This window comes from Ammospiza caudacuta, chromosome 5, assembly GCF_027887145.1.
Source record: "Ammospiza caudacuta isolate bAmmCau1 chromosome 5, bAmmCau1.pri, whole genome shotgun sequence".
Lineage (NCBI taxonomy): Eukaryota > Metazoa > Chordata > Aves > Passeriformes > Passerellidae > Ammospiza > Ammospiza caudacuta.
In genome coordinates, this window is record NC_080597.1 from 35,741,991 (window position 1) to 35,763,361 (window position 21,371).

The following is a 21,371-nucleotide window of genomic DNA, read 5'->3' on the forward strand; positions in this document are numbered from 1 at the left end:
GATCTTCAGTTGATTGGGTTCACATGCTGGTGTTGAGAAACACCAATTTAAAACAATCTACAGTAAATAGTTACAAGAACTATTTTCACCCTCTAAATAGCTTTCACTTTCATTAGTCAGAAGAAATAACAAACAAATCAGTATACTACTTAATTTTAGAACCCATTTTCATTTTGAATTAAGTTATTTGGGACAAATAACCTACATATTAAGCTTCTCCTTAGACTTGATAATTCATGAAGTTGATGGAAGTTATATCAGTTCAGGCATTGGAAATGTATGCACTGCTGCTTCACATTAAGTCAGGGAACTTACTCTCTCAGGTTTAGATTTTTATAGATGACACTTCTTCAGAAACTGCTCTTATTTTTTGGGTTACGAATAAGCAGATTGACTGTTGTGCAACCAAGCCAAACATTTAGAAATTACTCCTGACTGCCACTGTGTTTGTTCTCTTTATAAATTTGGCAGTCTGAATGCCTTCCCACTCCTGATTTATCTCAGTGTTTAATTTGGAGTTAAAACAGAAGATACTCTTTGCTTTTTCAGCTGTCAGGTGTCCTACTTAATGGTCAATACTGTCTCCTTTTCATGCCTGCCCTGCTGCTTTGAATTGTTGATTCTCCAGGGCAGACTTCCATGCATATAATTCTTATGCAGAGGGATACCTTGCTCATTAGGGCCCATACAGCTTGTTGTAATAGCTGAGGCAGTAGGAGCTCATTTAATTTAGCTTTTGAGCTCTCTGCCCCCTTCCCCCAAGATTTACTACATGTGGTGATTTAAAGTCTGATATTTAACAGTGATGTGATACATAGTAATATCCTGTAGAATTACTTCTGAGATGTTTCATGTCATATGGATCTACAAATTCTATTAATACAAATTTCTGGCTCTTGGACTTAGTTCCAAGAGGGGTGTTCATAGCAAAAGTAATCGCTGTACATTTGTAGCATCAAATGCACACTGTAATCGTGAAATGAAGGGAAAAAAAAAATCAAGCAAAATTGAGGAGTCAGCAAGTTTTCATGAGTGTGACATTTGAAGAATGAATGGGTAGGTCTTGAAATACTGAAAAGTGGAAGAATATGGCATAGGTTTGGAAACTTGCTCAAACTGCTAAGACAATAAAAGAATATGCTTAATGAGATGGGAAGTCTTGTGTTCTCTTGCAGAGCTGTCTGTTGTGATCTTAAAGCATTAGGGAATTTTCTAGCAACAGGTCACTGATACATGTTTAATTATGTTTTTCTCCACAGATAATTATTGTGCAGTTTGGTGGAAAGCCTTTCAGTTGCTCAGAACTCTCAATTGAACAGTGGCTGTGGTCCATTTTCCTGGGCATGGGCACACTACTTTGGGGCCAGGTAAACTAGGATTTTTCAAAATGCCAAATATCTACTTGCAACAATATACTTTAAATGGAAAAAAAACCCACACTGTATTTAGCATTCACATCTTTCAAGTGGACTATATGAATATATGAAGACTAACAGTAAATATTAATTACAATTGACTTGTTCAATAGATATATTGAAGTCTTTAGTTGAATATTCCTCAGAGTGGGTCAATTGTTAACATTTCATAACTAGATCCTGTGGCTGCTTTGTTTAGCAATTTTTAACTAGAAGAAACTGTAGTTACCTTTTAAATATGAAATTCTTATCAGCCAGATATGAGTACCAGAAAATGTGGTAACAATACACGATGCAATGAACATGCTAATGTTAAAATATATTTAACTTGGTGCTTAGAAGTTTTCTTGAAAATTGAGAATTGCTAAATTTGACAGTATTTTCTTGATTTAAAAACCTCCCTGAGTAGCAAGAAATGCAGCAAAACTCAGAGCAACTTTCTTTTAATCGTTATTTGCATAATTGTGGCATAATTGAAAAGGCTTCCCACTTAGTAAGCCATTACATTTGGACTTTTATTTCCTTTCCCCTCCCCCCAGAGTGTCATTACTATTGCATGCACAACAGTGCTTGTAAGCAGCAAGCTTATTTACGTGAAACTTTAGAGCTACAGAGTTTTCTATTATTTAATGACATAGTTGTCTAAACTTTTCATACCACATGAAGAGTTTTCCATTACAGTTTCTTTCCTTCCACTAAGTAAAAGACACTTCATGTTTCACCCTAAAATTGGTAGGATGATTTTTAGTTGTAAATACATACATAGACATATGTTCTGAAAGTGACTAAGCTTTTTAACAAGATTCTCTGGAAAATTAATTATTTAAAAAAATCAAATAGTGTCACTCTGAGGTGACTCCTAGGAGAGAATCGAGATGGCTTGAAATACCTTTGACCCAAAGTATCTTCCAAGGGCAAAGCTTCCCTACTGCCATTCATGCTGCTCTAGCATCTCATTAAATTCAAAGAGCTTGAATTTTCTGAGAATAATAGAAACTGAAGTGTGAGCTGGGAGCATTCATAGTAGCAGTTTCAGCATAAAGGGCTGTTTATCTTGCTTTTGGTGCAGACTTTTTTCCTCTGCAGCTGCAAAAATGTTCTTCTAGGTTTGTAATGATCAAGGAAAGCAGTCTTAGAATTTATCTGAATCTGCTACATATAATATACCGAAAAATTACTCCCCTTAACCACATGTAGTTTTTGTTTAAGATATATAAATTGCTATACACCAAGTAGCAAAGTAACAGCTTGAGATACATAAAATTTCAGAAACATCACTTGCCTTGCAAATGGATTGATATCTCCCAGGTCACAAATGAATGAATGTCTCTTCTGTATTTCTGAATTAATTGTGGTTACTTTAAGTGATGGAGGTCCCACTTGAGGTGACAAGTCATGCTCATCAAACTGGTGAAACTGTAAATGCTTTGGATACAAGCACAATCTACAGGATTAATGGCTTTTGTAGTTTCCATACTGCTCCTTCCTGGCATTGTCAAGTAATGTTAATGCGGAATTCTTTGTCCCTGGCAAGGTTGTTTTGTACTCCAAGTTTAATTTCACACCTTGGTTGAGATAGTAAGTATATTCACTGCTTTGCAGCTATTCAGCTGGAGTGATTGTTTTACACTGATGCAGTCACCCTGTCTATGTAATTTAGTTTTTTCAACTTTGGAAATTGTATGCAGGATATCTGTTAAGCCTTAAGACTGGTATTACTCTTTTTTCGTTGTTGTTGTTAAACAAAGAATATTCCTTATAATCCTGATTTATGTATTTCATCCACTGTTAGTTGATTTCAACAATTCCAACCAGCCGACTGAAATTCCTTAAAGAAGCTGGTCATGGAACACAAAAGGAAGAGATTCCTGAAGAAGAACTAGCAGAAGATGTAGAGGAGATTGATCATGCTGAGAGAGAATTGCGTCGTGGTCAGATCTTGTGGTTTAGGGGCCTAAACAGGATACAAACTCAGGTATGGTCTTGAAAAAGGTAGGATGCAATGGGTGTTACGAGGGAAATTTTCTCCACTTTTGACTAAGGTGGCTGTTCTAACTGGTGTGACTGAGACTTTCAAAAGGGGGTTTGGATGGATGTGTAATCCCTCAGGGCCCTCTGTTTTCTTCAGCTTTAAATGCAACTCTTGCCTGTTTATCTGCTCTGTTTTTAAAAAGTGCCTTTTTTTCTTTACTTTTTGTGTGTTATAGATGGGATGGTCCTTTCTCTTGTTCTCTCTCTCTCTTGCTGAGCAAGCTGTCACAATCTCTGATTCCTTGCAGATGGATGTAGTGAATGCTTTCCAGAGTGGAAGTACCATTCAGGGGGCTCTAAGGCGGCAACCCTCCATCGCCAGCCAGCACCATGATGTAACAAATATTTCTACCCCTACACATGTAGTGTTTTCCTCTACTACTGCTTCTACTACTGTGGGGTGTGAGTGTGTGTTCCTAAAGTGCATGAAATTAACATTTCCTAATTCACGTACCTAACGTTTCTCATTTTCTCCTTAGTACTTAAAAATCATCGTTCAGGCTTTTATAGAGCTCTTCCACAAAGTGGAGTCCTCAAGACTTTTTTTTCTTAGAGGGCTGAGAACAGGTGGAACAGTTTCAACAAAAGACTTAAATGCGAAAGCTGTGAGCCTGCACATCCTGTGCCTTCATCCATTCGTGTACAGAGGGAGTTTTAAGATAAAAAGGGAAAACTGTTGTAAATTTTCGAGTATATGCCTCTTATAGTGACTTGCATTGAATAAGTGAATTAACTGTATAATCATGGACCCAGGTCAACAAAAATAGATCTCTTGCACTGTAGCACAAGCAATACTCAAGTAAGCAAGCTGATTTGGAAGCAAACGGTATGTTGAAGACATGAATGTAGTTAGAACATGGAGCACTTAATGCATTTTCTTTGTAGCCTGTAAGGAACTTTATGAATCTCTGCTTTCATTGGACCTCATTTACTGAATAACAACTTTTTCAACATCAGGATTCAGGTGGCGAAACAAGGCTTCTAAAATGCATACAAGTGAGAAGAAATGCGAGTTAGCTAATATAAGAAGGAACAAAAATTAAACATTAAATGGCAAAACTTTCATTCGAATCTGAAGGGTTCTTTTTCCTCTCTAGGTTCTTCTGGGAGCAGTTCATAAGCCATCAGTGACAGCGAATTATCTCACCTCAATTCTACCATCTCTATCTTGTGCTCTAAGTGGCATTTCAGTTTCAGCCTTCCTCTCTGTAGAGGCTGGAGATTTATTTGCTCTTGGATGTAGGCCTAAACTCTGGAGCCAGAAGATGCATAGTAGTTGTAGTTGAATACTGATAGCCAATATCTTTCTTCAGAGTTTTCCATCTTAATACATGTTTAACTTTCTTCTCTAACTTCCTAGAGACGGGTTAAATAATTGGTTTTTTAAAATAACTCTGAGAGGGCTGCTTCTCCCCCTTCCCCTCCCTGCTTAAACTTTCAGATTACCAGATGGATGAAGACCCTTAATTTCAGGAGCTGTCTTAAGTGAAATGGTGAAATCTTCAGATTCTATTTATTTATTTATTTTTATTATTATTTTTGGGCTCAGGCAGAATTCGCGTGTGAGGTTGCACAAGCATTTACCTCTGTATTTGTTCTCCGGTGGTGAGACAGGTATTTCCCTACCTTGCAGTAGTACTGAGAAGCTCAGCTCACAAATTTGCATGCCTCAAGAACACAAAATGAAAAGTAGATTTAACACTTAAGGATGCACAGGATTGCATCTCCTAGTTAAAATGCTAATTAGTAACCTGTATCCCTAACTACACTCCAGAACATTAATTAGACATTCAGAATTCTCTAGAGAGCAATGTCATTCCATGCTGCTATTTGAGCAGAATCTACTGGGCACTGCAGCATCTCATTGCATCAAATGACCAATGCAGATACAGAGCTACTATAGCAGAGAACTAGTTTTTTATCTTCACTATTACAGCCTTCTGCTACACCCTCCACAAGAGCAGCTTTTGAGAACTAATATAGATTAATGGGAAGCAGATGTGTTATTGTCTCTTTTGGAGCTGCTTGTTGGAAAATAGTTCCTATGAAGTAAAGTTGCAACTCTTAAGCAGCCATCTGGTTAGGAGGATTTGGAGTGCCAACTGCGTTCCTTGCTATTCTGGTACTAATATGAGGAAGGCCTGATGACAGTATGAATTACACTTAACAAATTGTCTTGTTTGCACCTCACTTACATGATTTATTTATAGTTATCCCTCTAGTTTAATTATCTTGAGTGGTTGAAAATAGAGCCTTCAAAACACTAGATTTTCCCTTTTAAAGTGCTGAAAGTTTGATTTCTGCCTTTGTGGCTGGACTCTGAGGGTCCTGGGCTTGCTGTAGTGTCTAGTCCACTTGTGTAGTATGCATTCTGCATGGGCACCAAGCCTTTATTGTGGGTATGTATATATTCTATGATAATTACAGCTGTCCTCTTAAGCCAGAATTGTTTTTCATTGCTGCTGATGTTTTAAATTCTCATCTGTAAGCAATGAACAAACAGTCCCATGGGACATTCATATTTCATTCTGCCACATAAATGGCACAGTGGGATGCAACATGCCAAATAAAGTCATTGCAAGCTTTCAGTCTGGTATTGTCACTGCTAGTTTTCTTGGTAAGTGCCAATCCAGTTTAGGCAGCTGGCTGGACTTATTTAAACCTTGTATAATGCGTCAGCTCCTTGACAGTGTGTTCAATTCTTTTCATGCAATGAACAGTAAAGTACTAGCTGCTGTTATAGTCTTTTCTCCAGCACATTCACTCTCTTTTCTGTCCTCCCCTTACTGGTAGTTATGTCCTCCCCCTTGATTGTGTGCCCCATCCCTGTTTCCCCTTATTTCCTGTGCCTTCTTCCCTTGCCTCCATGGTTAATTGGGCTCAGCATGTACCTCTAGTATAAAAATGCGGACATGATCACTTTGGAGTAAAATTCTTTGTGCAAGTGGTCTGATGAAGCAGAGGTGGGAAAACAATGCTAATTCTGGAACACAGTTGAGACATGAGACTTTATCATGGTTCAATGGTGCAGTGGTTCCATTTAACCAATTTGATTTTACACATTGCTTTTGGGGAGCCCTTCTCTGTTTACAGGGAACTTCCCAGGTGTATCTTAGCTGTTTTGAAGTCTCTGCTCTTGATCTGCTTGACCTTCCAGCTTCATTCCCTCACCTGGAAGTCACTTTATTTTTCCTGCTGAGGAACTCTGGAAGCACTAGTCATGATGTGTTTCTCAGCTTGAAACAAGTCATCTTGGATGCGCTAAGAAAAGCTTTAAATTTGACTTGCTTGTTTGTAACAGCAAGTTCTTGTTTACTACAGAGTTGCTCTGCTGCTTACTATTTAACACTATTTCACACTGCTTTGCTGGAGACTTGCTCAGGGTAGGGGTGTTGAGAATTGAATAAGGAGTCAACAGGAGGGAGGGGGAAACTGTCTTGGGAAAAGTGTTGGATAAACGAGTGAATGACTTCTGCCTCAGCATACTTGCTTTATCAGTTCAAGAATGGATCCTCAATTTCTCTAGTTGATCAGGGAAACACGAGGCATGGGAGAAAGGGGATGTGGGCAGCTGGTTTCATCATTCAAATAATAGTTAGGAAAGCTTAAATTCAAGTCAGCCTGGACATGCACAATTTGCAAAATAAAGGTGTACTTTCTTTTGTCTCTAATCTAACTATGAAAGGTTTATTTCTAAAATCTGCTAGCTTGGCTTTCTGATTCAAAAAATATTAAAAACCCGAAAGACACGAAACAGTCCTCAGCCTGGGAACTGTGTCCATGAATTCAATGTAAATCGAAGACTCAGCAAAGGCTGATCATCCTGCTTTTCTCATACCTGGCACTACTTAAGTAGTCTCTTCAAAGTTACAACCTGTCCTGGCTACTAAACTGTACAACACAGTATTCAATTTCCTACTTCTGGTCTTAAGTTTCCAAAGCACTGTTCGCTAAGGAGCTTTCTCTAGAGTGGTAAATGGCTATATACTCGAATATTTACAGCTGTTACAGCGGTATTCTTTTTTTGCATGACTTTGTAAATGTTCGTTCATTGTGACATTGGCTTATACTTGCTTGGCTTTTTCATAGTCAGTTGACATCCTAATTCCTAGCATGAGAATTAGTGACCCTTTTATCCCCTAACTTATTTTCAGCCTCTCCCCTCCTTCCCTCCCTTCAGTCTCACCCAAATATTCAATAAAACACTCATTGAGATTTAATTTTTGAATAAGTAAATATTTGTTGGTCTCACTGCTGAAAAATGCTTAGCCCATGTTAAATAATTAAACAACTCTAGTGCCATGTCTGAATTTTAGGGCCCTTCAGCTTTTTGCAGTACTTTCACAATTTTTATTCCTACTGTGTAGACTGGCAGTGCTCTACTGAAATGCTCTTCATTTTTTACAGTTTATTGCAAGTTCCACTGCATCATGCAAATTTGATTCACTCATGTCTAGCTGTTTGTGGATTCAAACTCATAAGAACCATGCCATTATCAGTAAATATGCAGCATTTTAACAATACTTTTTCTTTGTTTACAGATCCGAGTGGTGAATGCATTTCGTAGCTCCTTGTACGAGGGGCTAGAGAAACCTGAGACACGAAGTTCAATTCACAATTTTATGACGCATCCTGAGTTTAGAATAGAAGACTCCGAGCCTCATATTCCCCTTATTGATGATACTGATGCTGAAGATGACGCTCCAACAAAACGCAACTCTAGTCCCCCTCCCTCTCCCAATAGAAATAACAATGCGGTTGACAGTGGAATTCACCTTACAACAGACAAGAACAAGTCTGCTACCTCTTCATCCCCAGGGAGCCCACTACATAGCTTGGAAACATCACTCTGATTGTAAGCTGAATGTTAACACACTAGCTGCATTGTAAAGAAATTGAAACTGGGTCTCTTCACACATTATGATGGACAAGATGATATTCTTGTCTTGGACTTCAACAGAAGAAACACTTGTACGAATGTAGATTTATTTTTTTAAAAAAAAGCTTTCTGCCAGACTGGAGGGTGCTTTTCTGGGGGTGGGAGTAATAATGAACTCTGACAGATAAACAGTAACTCAGCATAAGTGACCTGTGGATCATCTGTTGTACTAAGAATGGTCCTGAAGAGTGTGTTAGCAGAGCTTTAGTTTATCGTGATCCTTTTTTGAGGGGAAAGCTGGGAAGGGCAAGGAGGCCCTGGATCATTGAATTGATACTTTAATTTCTGCTGTTGGCTGTTAATAATTTGGATTATTTATGTTTATAAATGATACAGATCTGTTTACAAGGTTTGTAGATACTTTTTTGTTCCTGTTCATAGATGGGAAGCTTCCTTATAAATGATGCAGAGAAGATGAAAAACAAAACAAAAAACCAAAAAAACTAGTCCTTCAAATACTGCTGTATTTTCAGGAAAAGGGTGTTTCTATTGAAACTGTACTAAATTTTGCCTGCAATTTACCTTGTTAAATATTGTAGATAAATTGCTACTACTAATAGCCAAATAGATAACACTAATGCTTTGTAAAAACATGAGCAGTGGTGTTCTAATGAAGTTATGGCCTCTGTCCTAATTAGTTTCTTAAATACATTTACTACTTAATGGTTTTGAAACAACTGTTTAATTTTTAAAAATTTTGAGAAACTTAATGAATAACTTTTGTTCAGAACTTAGTAGGATTGTTTAATGCAGGACATCAACACGTGATGGAACTTGCTTGAAATATTTCTGTTATCTCGGGCAAAATGGATTAAATCAAAATACATCAGAATCTTAGTCCTTTGTTTTTGTCTAATCATGTTAGTTTAGTGCTGTCTTGGTGAACTGTGAGTGGAACTGTGATTTTTTTCTAATCTATAGAATCCTTCATGCAGCATGAGGGCTGTTGGCATTTTGAAAGGTTGTTAGTGGGTAGCATACATGTTCTCCTTTTTGTTTTTGAAACTTGTTTGTAAACATGAATAAATCTGCCCTTTTGTTAAAATAAAATTGCAGCAATGGTTTCTTACAGATTTTTTTTTCTCAGCTCCTACTGGAAAAAACAGAAGGTACTCTTTTGTGTTACTGGTTACCTTTAAACTGCAATTTCAAGATGGTAACAGCCCCACTCCAAATAGCTCTCTGGGTAAATGGAATCATGATGGCTGCCTCCAGAATGAATGTAAGTTAAGGTACTCAAAAGTCTTCACTGAGCCAACAGGATACTCCTGGGGAATTAATAGGTCTGCCTGAAATTCCAAGACTTACTGTGAGTACCGTGTAATAAATGTATCTCTGACCGCTTAAGTGAGGGAGCCTGAGAACTGACATAAAGCACAGGTGAAATGCACCAGAACTGATCGGCTAGAGATTGACTGAAGAAGTTATGGTCTGCCTCTGCTGTATTGTTCACACAGCGAAGGATGATGAAACAGTACTTGGTCTGGCACTTCCTCATGTTTTCTTGGTCCAATACTGCTTAAAAGAGCAACAGAAGACATGAGTTGTAAGATTTTCTTTTTCCAGCTCTGTATTCTTAAAAATACCAAATGAATTTTTTTGTTAAATAATCTAGAATTATGGACATTTTTTAAAGTGGTCCCTTCAAAGGACTGCAAGAATTAAGTTGGCAATGAGGAAGGAGATAATAGTAGAGCTAACTGCAGAAATGAGCAGGTTGGGAAGCTCAAGCACATCTTTCCCTTGTGGTGGGGTACATGCATGCTTGGGGTTGTCCTTTAGTGGATATTGTTCAACCTGTGGCACTGTATCCCACTGTCAACCACTCCTGAATTCCATCTTTTCTATTGTACTTCAGTAAATACACTGAATTCTAGGCAAGGGGGTTGAGGGTGGGGGGTTGCACTTGACACTTTGTATAGTGATTTCTCCCACATGTTTCTAGCACTTTTCTTACATCATAGTTCTTATCTAGAGCGCTTGGTTGGGGGGTCAGTTTTTATGTAAGCTATTTTCTCTTTACTACAAAAGTCAGATAAGCACTGGCTTAAAATAAAGGGAGTTTTCTTTACCTGTGAAGTACACTGCCATGTGGAAAACTATCTTCGTTTAACTTCGTTAATGAGTAATGATTTGACTTCATGTCAAAACAAACTTTAATTTTCCCCTCTTCTCTAGGTGTGATCATGACTGCATGTTAAATCTTTTTTGGAATAATATCTACACTTAATCCTTTTGTGGGGGGTGGGATGGTGAATGTAGGCTTTGTACATCGCTGGTCCCTCTTGATTCTGTTAACATCAATGTGCTGTTCTTGCAGGAAACATTCTTACAGAAATAAGGAAAAGTTGTTTAAGAGGGGGGTATGCTTTCTTTGTGATCTCAAGAAATCATAACATTGCCTAGATTATGAAATGGTTTTCACTAAGCTCATGAGGCCTTCATTGCCTTTCTGGTTGTAAGGTTTACTTGTCTTTCTTCTTGTAACTGAAATAAATAAAAGTGCTGTTCATCTCAGTCTGTATGGGGACTGAAATTCTTGAATGTCAGTACAGTACTGATTTAATCCTGAAATGCATGCCAGTTATATAAAACAGCTCTTGCTACAATTTTGCACTCATTTGCTTTCAAGAGGTCATGGTATAGAGTGTACATGGTTGAGTGCTAGTGACTTGGAACATAAACTCAGTTCTACACTGAGCGGCTTAAAATGTGGTTTAGAGTGGCTTAAAATGGGGTTTCCTGGGTGGGATGTCTGCTATAACTGTGTACATGTTAGGACACCTCATATTGGCTCTGAAGGAGGGCTGAAAACAGTAACTAATGTAAGAAGACTTTTTTCTTTTTTTTTTTTTTTTTCCGTATTGGCCTTAATAGGAAGAGGAAAATGCTGCATCATAGAGCAGTCTGGAAACAAATGCCTTAATGCTAAATAAGTGGGTAAATGCAGAGGTCTACAGCAAGTACAAGCAGCCAAAATATATGAAATAACATACTCAAAGGCTTTCTTAGAATAACAGCAAATTTTCCAATGTGTTTTGAAGTAAGCAAGCAAATGTAATATTCATGGAAGTATAACTTGTGTATATTGAGTATTGGAAAGTGATTCCAAAGGCCTGATAAGTTCAATTTCTACTGCCAGTAGTTCTAGCCTCTGCAGAGCTGTAGAAAAATCCAGATCATAGTTAGCATTACATAGATTAAAGTAGAATATCTTAATGCAAATAACTTTTCTAATGCAAATACTTGGTTTTGAAGAGTTGCTGGTTTTTTCCACCTGCACCCTCTCCCCCAGCAGTGCATTTCTTCTGATCTTACAGATTTCAAGCCCTCACTGAAGTACCTTAACTATTTGGATGAGCCTGGCCAGCTTCAATTTATCTCCAGATTGATTAGGCCTGTTTATTCAGGACCATGTCATGAGAAATTCTGGGCCAGAATAAAGACCCTTATAGCTGTTCCTGCCAATCTTCTCCCCTGAACTGTGTCCAGAAATACCTAGCCACCTTCCTCAGGAGGTTTCAGCATCCATCAAGGAGATATGACTTAGTTTTTAAACAGAAGCCTCCTACAGGTAGTCCTTGTCCTTTGTGCTCAAAGATGAGGGCTTGCTAATAAAATGATGGGATGGGTTTAGACAACTGAGAAAAGACAGCATGTAAAAGGTAGCACACTAGATTTTTTTACTACTGTTACGTACACTTAATTTAGAGTTTTTTTACAAAATTTATTCAATTAGCAGTTTGAAAAGGGTACCTTAGCTTGCCCCAAATAGAAGAGAGTGGGAATTTAAACTTGGAAAAATAACTAACAGGAGTATTTCAGGGAGTTAACAGCTTTTGGAGGAAGTGTACATTCTGGAGTACTGGAACATCATCTCACATTCTGGTGTAATGGCAAGTGTCAATCCAAACATGAAGCAGCAGTTGCTCACTGAAATGGAAGTGTGCATTCTGGATCCCTTTGAGCCCTTGCACATGTAGCAGTATCTAACTATTCTGAGCATCTTCACTGGCTTTCCTAGGCTGCCTCTTTTGCAGGGCACGAAGCTGAATTATGCTGAAAGACTGTAAGTATGATCTTACAGAAAACTTTTCAATGTCTTCCTCCTTGGCAAAGGAGGCCTCCTTGGCCTTGGTGTCACTCTATGGCAACTGCTCAGGCACAGAATGAATACTGGCTTTTCCTGTTTTAAAGCACTCAGTCTCTTGTAGAGAATTAGGGTGTGCTTTGTGTGAAAAGCCTCCCAAAGCTTTTGATTTAAGATATAATAAAAACCACAAAGCCAGTCTACAAATAAACCCTGGAAGATATGTTTGTTATCTTCGACAATGTCAGTATTACAAATACAGGATTTAACTTTCTCAGTTTTTCACAAGTTGGTTGCTCTGATGGCTGCTGGGTACAAAGCATCTTCAGTTATGACCTAAGGTTGTTGCAAGATCTGAAGGTAAGCCTGTATTTGGCAGATAGTTGTGGGGAAATACGTAGCTTATTTTGAATGCTGTGCTGGCAGCTTCTGCATAGTGTTTTGTGCTATGTATTTTAGGAGAGAATCTGCAAAATGAACAATTTACAAAATTCAGATCCATGCAATAGGACCTGTAAAAGGATAGATAAGTGGCACCGAATGCTTGAAATAGGAAATTCTTCAAACTGATATTTTGGTAGAAACCAGGATTTTTCTTTGGACAACACTGCATTAGAGATGGGAAGATTTCTCTTTAATCACTTGCCATGTATTGGCCATTAATGTTCTGATCAGTGCATCAATTTAATTCATTGAGGACCATCATTCAAAAAACATTCTAATAAACAAGTGTTTTTAAATAAAAAGAAAACTCTGGAGAAGGTACTTTTTCGTCATATTTTAATTTCCCTAAAAGATGAGTCATTCTTAGCTTCTTTCCTTTTGCCAAATCAACTAGGCTCTGCTGAAATAAATCTAGCAGTATATAGACATAAATTACAACTTGGTAACTCCTTCCTGTCTTCCCCTTTCCAGTCTGCCAAGGATGATTATATGGAATCAGTGAAGGACAGATGGGGTAAGATGTGCAGTTGTGGATTTGTCTCTTTTATCATATTTCTATCCTGCCTTTTGATCCTCTCTTCTGCTTTCTTCTTCAAGTTCTCACCCATTCTCAGTAAATTTTGGGAGTACTTTTTATATGGTAGCATCCATTGGTGCTGTAGCCCAGAGCAACTCATAGCTCTTTCAACATGATCTATGGAAAGAACTGGCTTTGGAAAAATAAAGAATGAAAGAGAGACAGACAGCTTTTTTTTCCCAATTATTAAAAAAGTATGAGTTTCATGATAAAATTTTTAAGCCCAAAAGAATTTGCAGGCCAAATATCACCAGAATGGCTTGGCTGGTTACTTAGCCCATAAAAGATTCAGAACACAGCTAAATTGATGTCCTTATAAGAAATCAGTTTCTGATTTTCCCAGTCAGTCAAAAGCGACAGCACGTGAAAATGCCTGAACACAAGAAAACACACAGAGAGGTTAGGGAGTCTTCATCCTTGGACATACTCAGAACTCAGCTAGACACAGCCCTGAGCAGCCTGCTGTAGCTGATGCTGCTTTTAGCAGAGGTTTGGAAAAGATAACCTGCAGAGGCCCTTGCCAAACTCAGTAATTCTCTGATCCTGAAATTCTTGAGCTGGAGGTGTAATTCTATTGGGTTTCTTCATTATCCTCATGGATATTATTTCCTTACATAGATGGAATTCAACAAAGACATCAGTCACTGGAACAATCAAACCTAAAGCAAAGCAAGGAAGCAACTGATTATTTTCTTTCTCTTAAACTGACCTGACCAAACTGATTATTTTCTTTATCTTAAACTGACCTGACCAAAAGGCTTGCTGATATTTGCCTGTTTTAATGCTTACTGTGGTAGCAGAGCTTGGATCACTTCTGCTCCAGTAAATCTTCTAGAATCATGACTGGCACTCTGTAGTTCATAGGAAAGCCCACAGATTGTAACATGACCTATAGAAAGCTGAAGACCTGTGGAAATTAGCTTCTCTTCAAGGAGAGGATTTCTCAATTTGTTATTTGCCTCTTTCAGGTGTAGAAAGAAAAAAAAATTATCTGTTTCTAAGGGAAGTTAAACTCCAGCTTATTTGAAGATTTGTGTGGTTTCATGTTTTTAATTAGAGAAGGCTATAATTTACCTGGAATTGAGAAGCTAACTTTTCTCCTTATCTTAGTTCATGGAGTGGTGGTGTGGCTTTTATCTAATTGAGCAAAGTACAGGTGAAATTAAATGAAATGCCATATCAGTTCTGATCTTGCATACAAATGCTGCCTTCTTCTGCCTAGAGTTGCAGAAATATTTTGCTACACTTAAAGAATCTAGTGTTGTATCAGAATTGGATTCTCTTTTTATTGGCTCTCACATAATTGTCTATAAAACTTTAATGCTAATGTAAGAAGACATTATGGAACTGCCATTCTGATCTTAAAAAATGTTGCAATACTAAAAAGTTTCAAAGAGTCCATGCATAACCTGCATAGTAATACCAGAGGGCTGGCTGATCAAATGTCATAGTAATGAGATGATTCAACCCAAAATTTGACATTCTAACATTTGAAAAAATAGCTGAGTTTCTGCAAAACAGAAACGTGGTCTTTTTTTGCTAGAAATAACACATTCCTTTTGAAACTAAAACGCATTTAAAACAAGTATGTTTAGAGGATGTGGGGGAGTGCCTACAACATTAACTTCCAATATGCTGTATAATGGCTCTCTACCTTAAAGGTGCAGAAATCTTTATAATTTTCATCTGTGGAGTCAATATATTGAAGCATGTTTCATTTCAAAAGTCTTAATGATTCAATAAAAGATAACTCTACAGCAGGAGGTTGAAAGTATTCTGAATTGCCATTTTTAAGGAGCTTGGGATGATGCCCAGCCAATTCTGTAGTCATGTCAGTACTTGAATAGTTATTATGGCTTTAAATCTTACTGACTTCAGTCTTTTTCAAAAGGGCCATAAACAGTCCAAATCTGAATATCAACTGAATGATCAAGTGTCAGCTTGATACCAATTAACACAATCAGCATTTTACATATTTGAATGAAGTGCTACAGGCTTTTTGATCACTGGATGAGGAGTGCGAGCTGATAAAATACCACTTGAGAAAATTATTTTCCATTGGTTTTCTTTATTACTGTTCCCAAAGGCAATCCACACAACCAATAGACCCCTCAGTGTTTGTTTTCCAAGGTCATGCTTCATCTCTGACAATCATTGTCAAAAAGACTGAAATACTGGGACACACTCGTGCATGCTATCATATACCCAGTTTGGAACATTGCACTTGGAACCAATCCAAGTCCAACAGTTAAGCCATAGATAGCTATTTCCAAACTGACTACATCTGAGATATTGCCAAAAAACCCAGAAGTGCTCCCGTGGCTCTCTTGCTTTGTTTTAGTCTTGCAAGTCTTCATGATTTTGCTTTAACTCAGAGAAATCAGGCCTCAGTGGAAACTTCATGGAAAAAATTATTTATGTACTAAGCACCCTAATAAAATTATACAGCTCAAGTGGTATGCTTTGGTGTTGTGAAATGAAAGGGCTTAGCCATTTCTAAGAAGGAAATGTGTTATTTTTCTGTTCATGCCTGTTGGTCTACCATCTCCAAGCTTTTGAACACGCTTTGCCACCTGCCAAGGAGGATCCGGTGTTGAGGATTTCTTTTGCTCTCCCACCAGGGAGTGTCAACAAGTTCAACTTATAAGTACCTGTATAGTCAGCCTTGTCAGCTATCAGCAAAACTGTAGCTTTTATAAGCAAACTGCTCCACCTCATTGCAGGGATGTGATTGGGTTAAACTGCTCCTTTCACAGAGTGGAGATGCAGTGTGTGATGCTGGGCCAGGTTACCACTGCTCTCTTCCTGCAGCGTTCCCTCTGTTTCATTTCAACAGCTCCTGTGACAGTGTGGTGAACCACGCCGGAACCATTTCTGGGCAAACTGCTGCTGCAGGCTGCTGGGCTGGGCTGGGCTGGGCTGGGGTTCTCTGCTCAGCAGCAACTCAGCACAGACCTGCTCCCCCCGGGACTCCTGCTGCCCAGCTCAGGGAAATAACAACCAAGGCACTGTGCATGAAGGAAGTAGGAACTCAAAGGGGAGAGTGCAAGGAAACATATGAGCAATGAGAAGGTTTTTGAAAACTTTTGGGGAAGAAAAGCAGGGTAACAGGATAGGAGTAAGAAGAGCAGAAAACATGAATATACAAGTCAAAAAGCTTGTGTTTTAAAGAAGATTTATCCAGCTTAAGGCAGTAATGTCAGGAGCACTACAAATTAAGCCCTCTACTTATGCTAGAGTATTTCAGTCACTTTTTGATAAAAACAGTTAATGTTCTGTGATACAACAGAATGCTGTTAACTCCTCAGGAAGCTGAGGGTTTTTTCTGAAAACTTGTTCTAATGAGAAAATTGTGGGCATTCTTCCTTGCTTCATTTTGTACTGCTAAGCAGATGCCTTCTTCTGCTTCATCCCACTCTGATACCACTCCATTTTTCTCTCTGCATCAGCCACACAAGTAACAGTCAAGAAAAAAATCTACATGATAGCAGCAGGAAGCATCTGTGGCAGTCCGTCATGTTGTGGGTTTGCCAACTGTCATGCTGGGAAGTTCTTTCTCCCCAAGCACCCAGTGCTGCAACAGAAAAAAAAAAGGAAGCAAAAAAAAGAAGAGTACAGCTGGAAGGATTTCTTGTCCAGAACAAGTCCCTGCCCTACTCTGGTAAAGTAGTGATGAGCACAGATGTGATTGGTAATGTTGTCTCTCATATCTCCTCTGCAACCATCCTGAAATGAAGCAGCTGCCACTGCTGCCTGAGTCCTGTCCCACAGGAGGGGTAGCTAACCAGAATCAGTCTCCTAGTTCTTCTGAACACACTAACAGAACTCTGGTTCAGCCCTGGCAAAATAAACCGGCTGCTTAGACACATGCCACAAAGCGGCAGCAGAGGAGAGAGCAGTGACATTTCTAAATCAGCACCCAAGTGGTCATTTCAAAGTGGTCACTTCTGGACCGCTCATGAGATACAGAGTCAAGGATCCTTTTAGAGGATGCATGGGGGGTGTGGAGCTGGGAGACTTGCACTATGACATGGCAAAACAAATGCATAGAGCACAGCCTCTGCTAAGCACCTGGAGTCTGGTGGGTCAGACCTCACCCTTCAGAAAGCAATTAGCAGAAGAAATTAACATCAAGGATGTTGTAGCTGCGGTTGTTCAAGAACCATTAGGTTCCTTATTTTTCAGTAATTGTGGCATATTGTTTTTCCTCACCTGTTTTTGTAATTACAATTGTTATCATTTGTCTTACTTTGTACCTGGCAGTTGCAGACATTGGTTTCAAGCACTTATTTTAGCTTTACTGCTATTGCAAGACTGCTGCACTCTAAAGAAACTAATTTTATGGAGGATTATAGAAAAATCAGAAACAGGATTAATGTCTAGCTCACAATTCTTATTTCTGCACTCCAAGAAATTGCCAGTGTGCTTCCAGGGAATACTTACCCCTGAAAATGATATATAAATAAAATTCTGAGTTATAAGAGTTTTTTTTTTTAAAGGCCACTTGCTAAAATTACCTATAAACATGCTTAATATAGTTCCACTTCGACAATTACATTTTTTTCCTGAAAATTTAGGTGAGTTCTGATATCAAGAGCTCATTTTTCTAGTTAGATTTCTTATTCTAGATTCCTTGTCCATGTTTATTCTATTCCCTAGATCATTCTCCTTTAGGTGAAATGTTCCCTTCTAGTACATACCTAAAGAGTTACTTTACCAAACCAGGCATTTCCATACAATTCCCCAGTTTTCATTGATTCACCTTTGCAGCTCATGTCCATGTTATAGCAGATGAATGATCCTGTTAGAAGATGTACTAAGTGAAGATGCCCTAAATCATTCTGTATAGGATCTTCTGAAGCATTAATCAATTTGTACTAACCTTTTCTATGTTGTATTAAATTCTTCTAAAATTGATCTAGCTCTCACAGACTCAGTAAGACACAGGAATAGTAATAGATTTTTAAGTGAACATTACTAAACAATTTGCTAAAGCAAATTTATTCCAATACATTGAATTTTGCAACATGACAATTTCAGATATTGTATGGCAAAGAGACACCAAACTACATATCTATTTAGGAAAAAACTGCTTGACTTACTTTTAGAAAAGCTGGATGAAAGTGCATTGAAATAAAAATCTATTTACCGACATACCCATGTTACTGGCAAAACAGCAACACAGGAAACCTTACTGGTATTGATCATCCATTAAAGCATTCAGGGGGGAAAAAAAAGGAAGGTGTTCTTTAAATTTGGAATTGCATATGGGTATTCAACCACATAGCAATGCTACTGATATAAAACACCATGATAAGATTATCCCAGAAAATTTCATAGTAAAATCTGTTCAATTATCCAAAACCAATTAGTGTCTACAAATTTTCTGAGATTCAAATAATGCACATACATTATAGAGGGCAAGAGTTATAGTCTGGCATTTAAGATAACACTAAGAGATTTAAATGCACCTCAACACATGCTGCATATTAGTCTGTCAATGTTTTTATTGTGCTGTTTGGGTACTAAGGGAGGAACATTATGGGATTTAATCCCTATAGTCATTATGAAGATATGTATCTTATACACAAAAGCATTTAAGGAAAAAATAAAAAAGGACTTTTGGATAACACATATATAAATGTGTTTATACAAATTCTAATGTCTTTAGCTTCTTTGGCAGAGTAATTGTCACTCTCAACTTCTAATCCAGACGGTTATTTGTTTTAAAGTGCTGGTCTTAAATTATGCAGTTTTCTTTCACATGTGTTTCCCTTCAGGCATCAGTAATAAGAGAGAAATTCTCTTATTCATCCTTCCGTACAAATAAAATCCCTACACTGAAAAAAGAAAAATCTCAAACATCTATCTGCATCAATAGACTACTCAGCATTTTTGCTGAGTAGTCTATTGATGCAGCATCTCCTCTGGACCTGCTACAACAGGTCCATGTCCTAGAGTTGGAGGCAGAACTCCAGGAGGGATCTCATGAGAGCAGAGCAGACGGGGAGAGTCACCCCTCTCAATCCAGTAGTCACGTTACCTTTGATGCAGCCCAGGATACATTTGGCTTTCTGGGCTGGAAGTGCACATTGCTGGGTGATGTCCAGCTTCTCATCCATTGGTATTCCCAGCACCTTCTCCACTGTTTTCAATCCATTCATCCCTCAGTGTATATTGACACTGTGCATTGCCTCAGGCCAGGTGCAGAAGAATTTTAAACTTCATGATGTTTGTACATGCCAATTCCTCATGCCTGTCAAGGTCGTCTGGTGCCCCCTGATGCAGTGTCTCTGTCATAGGCAGCCATGAGATTAGCTGGGCATGACTTGCTCTTGGCAAAGCCATGTCGGCTGTCTCTAATCACCTTCATACAACCACCCCTCATAGGCTTTGACATAACTTCCAGCAGGACTTGCTCCATGATCTCGTTGGGCACAAAGGGAGGCTGATTGGTCAGCAGTTCCCAGAGTCTGGGTGTGATAATCCCTTCCCTCCAGTGCCTGAGATAGTCACAGGTAGTCACTGTCACTCCAGTCACTGAATGGCAGTGACTTTTCAAACATGATGAAGACATGACTCTGCCATTACAGCTGCCAATTCCCTCAGAACCCCAGGAGGTTTCTTAGACTAAAAGTAACATCATAAGTATTCCAAATCATCCTTGAATTTCAAATTGTTACGTACCTACTTGATATTCTTTTCTTTCCCATTCTCTTCCTGCCATTGCCAGAAAGACTTCAATGGGATTTTGATAAGAAAATTTCAACAGATGCAAAACCCCAACACTACTCCACAAGTCATTTCACAGATTTAATATTTATTTTCATAACCATTTTGCTGGAGGAGAAAAAATGTAGGATCAGAGGATAGAAAGAAAGATCATAAGGTATAATGGTTCTATGACACCAAGACAGCCTGCAATTAAATCTTTGTGCCCTTGAACTACATTGTCTTCCTGCATGTAGGTGGATGAATACCCACGTGGTGGAATAACACCATGCTGGCAAAGCAGATCTCACACTCCCCTCTAGTGACAGAGCATGACCTCCTGAGGCCTCTCAGCAGCCTGGACTGCTCTGCTGCTAACACTGCTGCTCCCAACAGGAGCCCACATAACTACAGCTGGGGCTCTTAGTTTTGTTTTAAAGTAGGATTAACACTAAGTTAAAATACCTCATTTTACATGAAAGAAATTTTGGTGGGCTACTATATTGCTAGTGTATTTGCCCCTTATGCTCATGTATTGTTTTACATCAATTATTATTATGAAACCATATGTAATTAGTGTAATTAATGTGTGCATTGCAGCATTCATGCACCGAGGTTATCATGTCTGTCCACGTGTCCTTGAATTCTATACATCCTTTTACTAATTCTTTTCCTGCAGTGACCATGCAGTCAGCACAAGCTGGAATTACCATCTTAAAGTGTTCTTCTCTAGATACAGTTTTTGTTTGGACCTATTCTACCTTAACACAGTGCCTGAGAGAAAACCAGCTCCAAGCCTGCTGACACATGATGCTTGGAACACATTTTCTGAGGCACCATTTATCATTGTCATCACAGTGCACAACAACTTATTACAGTAAATTACTCCTGCATATCACAACCTTAAAAAGACAATGCCAGCTCATAATTGTGTTATTAGGAGATTATTGTAATCTTTAAATAATTTCAAAAATAAAATCTATATGTACTAATGAGGGAACATAATCATCACAAAAACTATTACCTGCCAGCTTTGTAACTACAGTCACTCTAGCTAATTACATGTCTGCAGTAAAGGAATACTTTGCTTCCTACGTGCATTTGGGAATCCTCAAAGCACTCTCAGCTGAAGAGAAACAGCAAGAAATAGATTAACTTTGTAAA

General features: G+C 38.4%; 1 protein-coding gene across 4 annotated transcripts in view; it reads left to right on the forward strand.

Annotated features, from left to right (window-relative positions):
• Positions 1-10,889, forward strand: part of ATP2B1 (ATPase plasma membrane Ca2+ transporting 1) — a 60,236-nt gene extending 49,347 nt beyond the window's left edge. For 2 of the 4 annotated variants that reach the window (XM_058805812.1, XM_058805811.1), the window contains exons 19-22: positions 1,260-1,367; positions 3,208-3,390; positions 3,695-3,781; positions 7,988-10,889. In XM_058805812.1, coding sequence (XP_058661795.1) covers positions 1,260-1,367; positions 3,208-3,390; positions 3,695-3,781; positions 7,988-8,299 — 690 coding nt within the window. In that variant the 3' untranslated portion in view covers positions 8,300-10,889. Of the gene's footprint in view, positions 1-1,259; positions 1,368-3,207; positions 3,391-3,694; positions 3,847-7,987 lie in introns of all 4 variants that reach the window. The other 2 variants (XM_058805814.1, XM_058805813.1) reach the window with 2 other exon arrangements.
• Positions 10,890-21,371: the final 10,482 nt, after the last annotated feature.